The 10,075-nt window shown below is 35.6% G+C and overlaps 2 protein-coding genes across 2 annotated transcripts in view; one reads left to right on the plus strand and one right to left on the minus strand.

Moving 5' to 3' along the window:
- LOC133682163 (uncharacterized) overlaps positions 1 to 1,776 on the plus strand; it is a 5,903-nt gene extending 4,127 nt beyond the window's left edge. The window contains exons 6-8 of the mRNA XM_062105436.1: positions 15 to 624; positions 813 to 1,316; positions 1,422 to 1,776. Of these exons, the coding sequence (XP_061961420.1) occupies positions 15 to 624; positions 813 to 1,316; positions 1,422 to 1,534 (1,227 nt within the window). The 3' untranslated portion in view covers positions 1,535 to 1,776. The remainder of the gene's footprint in view (positions 1 to 14; positions 625 to 812; positions 1,317 to 1,421) is intronic.
- A 964-nt stretch (positions 1,777 to 2,740) lies between these two features.
- LOC133678860 (long chain acyl-CoA synthetase 4) lies at positions 2,741 to 9,213 on the minus strand. Its single transcript, XM_062101372.1, has 19 exons — positions 8,900 to 9,213; positions 8,551 to 8,614; positions 8,381 to 8,470; positions 8,226 to 8,282; positions 7,440 to 7,488; positions 7,239 to 7,315; positions 7,020 to 7,059; positions 6,842 to 6,936; positions 6,172 to 6,339; positions 5,918 to 6,028; positions 5,650 to 5,737; positions 5,204 to 5,270; positions 4,928 to 5,003; positions 4,706 to 4,823; positions 4,326 to 4,571; positions 4,093 to 4,232; positions 3,513 to 3,695; positions 3,283 to 3,402; positions 2,741 to 2,971 (listed from the first exon to the last, which is right to left on the minus strand). Exons 1-19 carry the CDS (start codon positions 9,049 to 9,051, stop codon positions 2,924 to 2,926), a joined length of 1,989 nt encoding a protein of 662 aa, XP_061957356.1. The 5' UTR covers positions 9,052 to 9,213; the 3' UTR covers positions 2,741 to 2,923.
- Positions 9,214 to 10,075: the final 862 nt, after the last annotated feature.

A 10,075-nucleotide genomic window follows, 5' to 3' on the forward strand; every position in this document is an offset into this window, starting at 1 on the left:
TATTGTTCTTTTAGGCGTTGACAAAGCTAGAGTATCTTGACCTTTGGGGGAGTAACATATCTAACAAAGGGGCCACTGTTCTTCAAAAATTTCCCAAGTTGAAGTTTCTCGGTCTGGCCTGGACCAATGTTACAATATTGCCAAATTTGTCATCTCTTGAATGCTTAAACTTGAGTAACTGCACCATTAATTCTGTACTTCAAGGTAATGGGAATAAAGCTCATTTGACTAAGCTTATATGCTCTGGAGCTACATTCACCAACGAGGCTGAAGCATTCTTGTATTTCAATACATGCTTCCTATCTTTTCTGGATGTATCCAATTCATCTCTCAATGGATTCTACTTCTTACATCATTTGAAAGCAATGGAATATTTGGATCTCAGCAGTAGCATGATAGGTGATGATTCAATTGAAGCGGTTGCAAGTATAGGAGCAATTTTGAGAAATTTAAATCTCGGCAAAACAAGAGTCACCTCTGCTGGGGTGGCAATATTAGTTGGTCATGTTCCAAAGCTTGAGAATTTATCATTATCTCACACTCTAGTAGATGATTTGGCCATGTCATATATTGGCATGATGCCTTCACTGAAGCTTGTTGATTTAAACAATACAATCATCAATGGTATGAATTCTTTCACACAGACAAAGGTGTTATCTTTAAAAAAATATTTATCTAATATCAGCTAATGAATTCAGAATTTGGGGCAGGCTGAATCATTTAATAAATGGCTTATTATCATCTGGCAATGTCTGTCTAAAATCGCATGGGTTTAGTACTTATTTGTCGCTTTTAATGTTTCCTATTTTCAGGTTTCATTCACCAGGATGGTGCTGAGCCAAATTTGATTTCCTCACTGACAGCACTACATAGCCTTAAAGGTTTGGAAAGTTTGAATCTAGAATGCGCCAACATCAAGGATGCAGCTGTAGACCCCGTATCAAACTTTCAAGAATTGAGGCTTTTATCTCTCAAAAGTCCTTCCCTTACAGACATCTCCCTTTACCGCTTGTCATCTCTACCAAAGATAAGAAATCTAGGCATTCGCGATGCTGTGCTGACTGACTCTGGGCTATTTTCATTCAGACCACCAGCAACTCTTGAAATGCTGGACCTCAGGGGTTGTTGGCTCTTAACTGAGGATGCTATCTTGTCATTTCGTAAAAGACATCCTCAAATTGAATTAAGGCATGAGCATGTTGTCTCTATATCAGATCAAACTGCCCGCCACCGTCTGACTCCACCACGAACATTTCTAAGACCTCCACAAGTAAACCAGAAACAGGAAAAGTTGATTGTGTCTCAGTATTTTATAGGTTGAGATACTTACTGCAACAATTTCTGCTTATATGGCTTAAATCTATTTTTTCTCATTCTCTCTCGTTTCTTTTCTTTTTTTTGTTTTGTTCTCTTGGAAGTAGATCAGAGACTGAAGTATACCAGAGAGGAGCTTCTTGCATTACAGTTTCAATCCTCATCTCTCGGGTCTCCTTTTGACAAAAGCCATGCCAAACCCCAGATGCAGTCGGATTGAAAAGGTGACTTCAAGGTCAAATGCCATGTGTAATATTTTGTTATTGTGACAACAACTGTACTGTATCATGCCAGAGCATAGGTGTTTTAGTTTTAAGTCTTCTAATAGGAGGCCAGTGCATTGATTTTTGTAAACTGTAGTTGGCCGAACTGTTTTGGGGGATGTAGTGGATTATTTAATTTAATTTAGGTGAGCGAGAATGGCGTCTAGTGCAGTGCTGCACAGGCGAGTTGGATTGGCAACTTTCTTCCTGGAAAATTTCGTGCTTCGATTTGACTCCAGCCAAAATTCTGGAACTTGAACGTGCCAAATTTGGTCTACCAATTAGAATGCCTTCAACTTCAAGCAAGAGAAAACAAGTCCACTGAGAGCCATGGAAGAGAGACGAGTCTTGTTCCATCCAGGAACTTATATAATGCAGCTATGAACTTATAAAATTGGTTGATAATTTTTTATTTTTTTTTTGTAAATTGGTAATTTAAATTTGAAAGAAAAAAATCATGACCATATTTGCTAATTGTCTGCTAGCTGAATATAATTTTTTTTTTCTTCTCTCATTTTAAAGATAACTCTCGTCCGTATGTGGAATGAACCAATTGAGTATTAATAATAAGGATGGAAGGCTGGGGAAGGAAGTGAATTGGGTTAAACCGACTGGGAATTGCTCAAGAATAATACAGAGCCTGCAAGTAAAGGCATTTCTGATCGTGCGAATCTCTTGGATGTATAGAAAAAATAAGTGTATAAAAAAATGTAAGATTTTGAATATTTTATTTTACTTATGGACAAAATAACAAAATTCTAATTGGATCGGTGGATCATTTTTCAGTCATTCATTGAATGATAAATCACTATGAGTGACGGAGATACACGATTTAAATAACGGAAGATCCAATATTTAAAAATTGTATCGAAAATTACTGGAAAGGTGGAAACAAGTCCAGAGATAATTTGATCATTATGAGCAAGTGCAAGTGAGTGGCTTTTCATGGCTTTGTGGCTAAAGCCTCACCTAGGTTGGTAGTCCTCTTAAAGCTGAAATGCTAGATGTTGCCTTCCTTTGTCTCAACCCTCAAGTTGGCATGGCTCGTGGATACAGGAAGGAATTTTTGAGATGTGATTAGAGTGCACATTGACCATCCAATAATTCCAAATTAGGTCAGAGAGGTTTATGAAGTTTTATATCCACATTCATTCACCGGGAAAGATGAAAAAAAGTCAGTTGCCATTGTCACCAAAAGCAAAGATGCTACTCTTTGATACAAATTGCAACGTTTATAAATAGAAATAACTTTATGTACAGAAAAAAAAAAACAAAACAAAAACAATGTAAATACTATCAACGGTCCTGCTGAACAGAAAAGTTATCAAGATACATAAAGTTATCTCTTAGGCTTTGGGCTTGCTTGCACTCTTGTACATGTTGTCGATAACATTCTGTGCAAAGAATTTTGGGTTAGTAACTTTCCACTCACAAATTTCTTCTTGACCACCACAAGAACATTAAAGTGTAACAAGATTCGATGCATGGCCTAAACTAAACGGAATGGTAAGAACCGAGATCTAGAACTAGCCGCCATGGCCATGAAATTGGTTAACCATGTTTCTTATATTGCATTAGTAAAGAAGGGGAAAATCAATAATGATTCAAGTCATTGCCAGTCCAAATTTCTGTTACTGAACTGAAGCAGTTAGTGCCAAATACAAACCAGTGTAATCAAATCCCCTAAAATATAAAGAAGAGATACCTGGTAATATTTGAGAAGCTGGGGCCTCTTTTTCTTGTATGTTGGAGTGATGAGATTGCGCTCCATGTCAAATGGCTCAGGATCGAGGTGGACATCTTTTACAAGTTCAAAGCCCTTCAACTGCCAAAAGTAGTATTTCGGATCACAAAAATGTTCAGTTAGCTCTTGAAGATCTAACTATCTCTTTCAATAGGTTAACAAGATATGCTAAAAGCAAATTAAGTAGGAACCTTCTTTTCTTTCCCAATCTTGGTGAGCTCTCCGAGTATGAATTTTTTTGCCTCTGGATTTTCGCAAAGGGATTTAAAGTTCCCACTTATACCATGCTCTTGAGCCCAATGTTCAAGTGCTTGCTGATTGGGGTTGGCAACAGCAATAAGGAATGATTCAAAGCTGTTCCCATAAACCCATATCTGAAATTGAAAAACAGAATGATTGCATAAGCAAGCAATGCAAGTCCTCGGAGGAATTGACAACTGAAGCAAACAGATAAGACTCTCTTGCCAGTAATAGATTAAACCTATCACATAATATATGAATCGTTAAGAAATTAGTAATTACTTAGTTCCAATATGGAAAAAAAAGCAGTTCCTGCCATCTAGAAACTACTGCCATACTTATGAAAGGGGCGGAATCATAAAAAAAATTATGATATTTGCTAGTCTACAGAAAAAATACACATATCAGTGTCTAAATAGATAGCTAAAAAAAGACATAGTTATCAACAGCCAAGATGCTCATAACAAATATTAAATACATGGCCATACTCAGGAAAAAAAAAATATCAAATAGTATGAGAAAGGAATATACCGAATCAATATCAGATACAAGACTATAAATGTTCTCCAAGTTTTCAACAGCAACATATTCTCCTTGAGAGAGTTTGAATATATTCTTCTTGCGGTCAATAATTTTCATGCTTCCATCGGGTTGCCATTCACCAATATCCCCTGATGCAAAGATCATCATGAAAATGGTAAGATTAAGAAAATAAAATTAGATATCAGAGCCAAAGAATCATCATAGGAATAGTCTAGGAAAACCTGTATGGAACCACCCATCTATCAGGACCTCTTTAGTAAGGTCTTCACGTTTGTAGTAACCTGCAAACAGGGTCTTCCCCCTAATACAAATTTCTCCACGTGGTGTGCTTGAAAGAGCATCATATCCCATCTCAGGTACTGATTCTAGGAAGACATCCACATTTGGTACAGGAGGGCCCACTGTTCCAAGCATTGGCAATTCATTAGGTAGTGAGACAAAGGTCCCAGCACAGGTTTCTGTCAGACCTGCAACAATTCAATTGCAAATATTTCAAGTCCTGGAGGCAGTAAATTATAACCACAAATTTTCTAACACTAAAGAGGAAATTGATGAATTAGAACACTAGTATAGCTTGCATCAAATAATATGGAAAACATACCATATCCTTGCAGAACATGAGCACATGACACCACTCGCAGGAAAGCTTCTACATGGTTAGAAAGAGGTGCTGCTCCAGATAAAATAAGCCGCACATTTCCTCCCAACCCTTGCCTCACCTAAGTAAGACACACAGCCAAAGAGAGTTGAGTAAGCATAATTTTATTACAATCACTATTATGAGTTTTGGATCTCGAGGCAATCAGGATAGAAGAATAATTGCCTTATTAAAGACAATTTTGTCACAGATTGGAGATGCTTCATCATGTGCAAACCCCTTCTTCATAGAACTGAACTTGCTGCAGTAAATAATAAAAACAAATATTTAAATTTTGGCAATCATGTAATCCTAACAAGATGGTTAGCCAAATGTACCAACAACAAGCATAAGGGAACAATTATCTGTCTCTCTGAAGTTAAAAATGAGTGAAACTCAACAGGAAAGTCTTATCATGAATTGTTGTCCAAAAAAAGTACTAGAGTGTGGAATAGAACTTACTGTGAGTATGCTAGATTGAATAATGTCTTTGTCAGAAAGCCACCTGTAGAGACTTTCTGTTGCAAACCTAAAAATGTGCACAGCAGTTATGATAGTTCTACTGTGGGAGATACAGAAACTATGCTTTCAATTTGTGGTATAAACATTGAATAAGAAAAAATTCCAAGAATTAACTCAGTTCATTCCTCAGTTGAACAAGATGAAGATATTTAACAATTATGGAGCTCTAATTATTTATTCATTGAGTATGCTAGGGAAACATCATAGTGATAGCATTCCAAATGAACCCAATCCGAGTTGGCTTAAGGTGCCTAGAACACCAATCATTAACAGAGCAGAAGGGTGTTAATTTATCCACACTAGAATGCCTCTATAATTAAATTTTGCTCTTATATGAAAGTTGAAATAGCTGAATTTCAAGAATGCATGGTTAGAAGAGAGTTTACCGGAATAAACTCTGTCTAAGACGCGGGGCACAGCACAGAAAATAGATGGTTTCAGCTCCCCGATGTCCTCGAGCAATAATTTTACATCCTACAGATTTGTGAGGAATAAACATTTCACCACATTGATTCTTAATTTGTGAGGCTGAATGGTTTTACCATCCCAATCACCTCTGCAATTTGGGACACTCATTGCATCCTTGGCAGTGGCATCATTCTCATGAAACCAATGAGAAGAAAAATGAAAATAAAAAAATCAAATAGGGCTTACCCCTCGCCAAAACCCTATAGAGGCACCATGTTGAATAAATAACTCCTCAATCACCCGATCAAATATATGAGCAAGAGGAAGGTATGAAAGATATACATCCTTTGAAGTCAACTGCAAAATTTATACAAAACAAATAAAAGAGTCATGTGAATAGATTGGGTAGAAAAAAGGACCAAAAACATTATGCTTTACACGTCATATAATTAATGTCATATCTTCATCTATGACATGCACAGAATATAAGAGAAAATTACCGCTTCATTCACACTTTCTAGTAGCCGTTTCACCCCAGCTAGAAGAGTGACAATACTGTCATTTGAAATCATCACTCCCTTGGGATCACCAGTTGTTCCGCTAGTGTACATTATTGTACAGATATCCTCTTTCTTTTTCACTGGGAGTTCATATTGTTTGTTCTCCCCCTGCAAGGGACATATAAAAAGACCATTACTCGTTGGTCTCATTTAAGCTTAAATAAGAATCAGAAACTAAAAACAAACTTCAAAATCTAAGAAGAAAAGGCATCTTATTGTGGTTAATGAATGTAAATGCACATTAAATAAATATATTAATAAATAATAAAATTGAACCAAAACTCCATCCATGTTTCATCGCTGGCATTTTATGAAACACAATTAGTGAGATACTAGAATTGTTTCTTGAAATTGGCAAAACAAGGAGATGACACCCATCCATTAAATGTAATAATTGATTCTAAGCTCAAGTTCACAAGCTAAAGGTTGAGATACAATACAGTACTGGTCATGAAGCATGCTTGCTACCAAAAATATTCCAAAAACACAGTTGGGATACAATATCACTCACAGAGTAACTTGTCTGTGCATACATTTTCTAGCTCAAATTTTTACTAATATTGATGCAATAGTTGGATAGGACAAGAGTGATTGGGAAAGACTAGGCTACCAGGTTTAAAAACTCATCCCAAGAGTATACTGCCAAACCAAATTTCTCAATCTCTTCTTTCTCTTTGGAAGCAACCTTGCCAAAGCTCACAATTGCTGCATAAGGAAATAAATAACAAAATGATTTCTTGGTAACATGGGTAAAAACAAACAAAAAAAATCTGTGAATATTAACTTACTTTTCATGTACTGTGTGGAGTTGGGAAATGTTTTCAACAGCTGAGAGAACAGAGGAAACCACGGATCAGTTAGAATGATATCAGCATGTAAGATTAAAATTCCTAAAGAGCTTGTATACCAGCTAATAGTGAACCTCTTGAATATTAAATTCAAGAAGACATGATGAAAAGCAGTGTTGTCAATAATGGATTTTGGATGCATGGACATAAAACATATACCTCGGTGATCTTTTTCTCTTCTACAAAAGCAATTGAGAGCTCTGAATGGCATATAATGAATTCCACTGCATCGGCACCTAGAATGTAATTTGAGAGAGTTAAGCACTAATTGGCCTTGATGTAGAAGAGATATGCATGAAAATTGCAGGTTAGTCAATGATCGTTACATGCCAAATTCATCTATGAGGAAGAAGACCATACCTAATGTGTCATACAAAGGAACACAGTAGAGCCCATGAGCATTGCAGGCCTGCATCAGATTTTGCGGTATAAATCAGAAACTTCACGAAGAAGGGAAACCATGCTAATACAGAAAGAATAAATTAAAAAAAACCAGCAAGTTATGAGGAAGCCTGCCACAGTAATCAAACAAAACCTTTTATCCAAAAAATAAACAAACAAACAAGTAAATAAATAGACAATCAAGCTTTAAAGATGATTAGAGTATGATTAGAAGGGCTATAGTCTATTTTTGAGTTAAGCATTGAAAACCAATGACAATGCATAGTTCCCTCACTCTACAATTAAAAAGTATGTTGAACCACATATTTCAGAAGGAATATTTTGAAGGAATTCTCCAACATTATATGAAATCCAATCCCATAGAAGGTAAAAAAAAAAAAGCCTACAAGTTAATGGTGCAGAAACTTAGAAGAAAAATCAAAATGGAATGTGATTGGTATAGGGTGGAAACTGAAGAAGACAGCTTCCCAAAAAAACCAATATATGACCAGCAAACCTATAAATTAAATGGTGCGGAAACTTAGAAGAAGAATCAAAATGGAGCGTGATTGGTATAGAGCAGAAAATGCAGAAGACTTCCTTAAAAAAACAAATATTTGACCAGCAAACTAAGATAATCAATGAGCATATACTCAAAAAACGGTGGCAAAACTCATTATTCATCCTTCAAGTGCTTTATGAATTAACAGGTTGTGATAACATTTTCTCTTATCAGGGAATCGATCACAAAGAAGGAGAAACTACCTCCATGCTCATAACCCATTCTGCACAATTAGCACCATAAATACCACATTTTGCGCCCTACAAATAACCAACACAGAGTTAGACACGAGTACAAACCCAATTTTGATTACAAAGATCGAGACTTCGTTTCAAAAAAAGTAGCTCCAATGCTTAACCGGTTCAACACCGCAGCTTCGAATTGAGTTTCCAACTTGGATCACCGTGTCATAAACTTGTTTGTAAGTTTGCCACACATAATTACCAGCCTACAAAAACAACAAACCCACGGTTACTAAAAAAAAACCCCACAAAAAGACATGGCAAGAAACAGCAAAGCTATAGCTACCTTGCCATTCACAATCTCACGACAACCGAGCATTGGGTTATTTGGATATTTCTCTACAGACATCCTGCAAACAACTCCAATGAATATTAGTCACACAACTAAATGACTTAATAAAAAAAAAACCAAGGATTAAATATTAACCAAAAAAAAGAAAAGGGATCTATTTTCTCTCAAACGAATCACGGCATCTACTTTGGACGAATCACAAACAAGCATTAAAAATAAAGCCTTTTTACTAAATCTCAAACAGATTACAAATATCAAAGTAAATCTAAACGAATCACAGCATATACTTTAACCCCTTGTTTAACAAGATTTTATCAGCAACCAAACAGAAAGATTTTCTCACCGAAAAATATCCCAGCAACTTTCAAGTCCAGGAACCGGAGGAGGAAACCCATCTTTAGCAAAAAGACTACGATACACAGGACCCGTCGATGGCTTTCCATCTATAGCTTCCTTTGCTTTCTCTACTTCAACCAAGTACTTCCTCTGCTCCATTCGATCGATCACGGTTTCTGCTCTCCAAACGTATTTTCTATGTACTTGTGAAAGTATATGAACGAGTAAATGGAATGGGGTTGAAGATTGTGAGAGAGATTTTATAGTGAGTTTGAAAGGGAGGTGGGTGGCTGTGGGTGGCCAAAGAGGAGAAATTAAAAGAATTGAATTATTAAATAAATCATTTTCTTCGTCCTTCGAATTAGAATCAAAGATTTTTCTTTTCTTTTCTTTTTTCTTTTTGGGTGAGGACGAGAGACTTGGAAAAAATAACTTAAAGAAAGGACAAGACGAGGACTAGTTTGTTGTTGTTGATGGTCCTGAGTTGTTATTAATTATTATATACATACAGGTAGAGGAGAGAGAGTGTTAAAGTGCCCAATCTCTGGTCTTAACTAGGTTTTGGTTTTGGTTCTGATTTTGGTTTGGTTCCGGTTTTGAATTTTAAATTCTTGCAGACATTAGTTTTACAATTTTGTAAGATTGAATTTTCTACCTTACCGATTACAATAAATCATACATTAAGTTTTTTTATATATTTAATAAGAGAACATGGTTATTTTTCTTTATTAAAAATTAAAATACTACCCACATAATTTTAACAAAATAGCCACAATGCCACCATGTATTAAATAAAAAATCTCATCATGACCGCACCCCCCATCTTCTCTAATCTATCACATTCTCGATGTCACTTTCTCTGTCACATATAAATCTATTATTTTAGACAAAATTAAATATAAATTTTCCTTTAGGCACATTCTTTGTCACTTTTATATTCTCTTCTCGTGTTTTAGTGTTTGAATTTATTTATTGTGTAGAACACAACAATAAAGATATTTTCAGACCCGTGTATCTAGGTCTTTTTGTTGTTCATTATTTTCTTTTTCTTTTTCTTTTTTTAAAAAAAGGAAGAGTAACGCATTGCTTGCTAATGCTCAAATTCTGGCATGTGGTGGCAAAAAAAAAATAGGGCTATGTTTATTTTGTTCTTTTTGTAAAAAAATCAATTTTTAAACTTATT

This window comes from Populus nigra, chromosome 1 (genome assembly GCF_951802175.1).
Source record: "Populus nigra chromosome 1, ddPopNigr1.1, whole genome shotgun sequence".
NCBI lineage: Eukaryota > Viridiplantae > Streptophyta > Magnoliopsida > Malpighiales > Salicaceae > Populus > Populus nigra.

What these genes read in the sequence shown, in the direction of transcription:
- LOC133678860 (XM_062101372.1), bottom strand. Translation starts at nt 9,051, where the DNA reads ATGGAGCAGAGGAAGTACTTGGTTGAAGTAGAGAAAGCAAAGGAAGCT. An exon ending in TAGAAAGTGTGAATGAAGCG is followed by an intron (nt 6,029 to 6,171) that starts GTAATTTTCTCT and finishes TAAATTTTGCAG; the next exon opens with TTGACTTCAAAGGATGTATA. An exon ending in CTTAGACAGAGTTTATTCCG is followed by an intron (nt 5,271 to 5,649) that starts GTAAACTCTCTT and finishes GCACATTTTTAG; the next exon opens with GTTTGCAACAGAAAGTCTCT.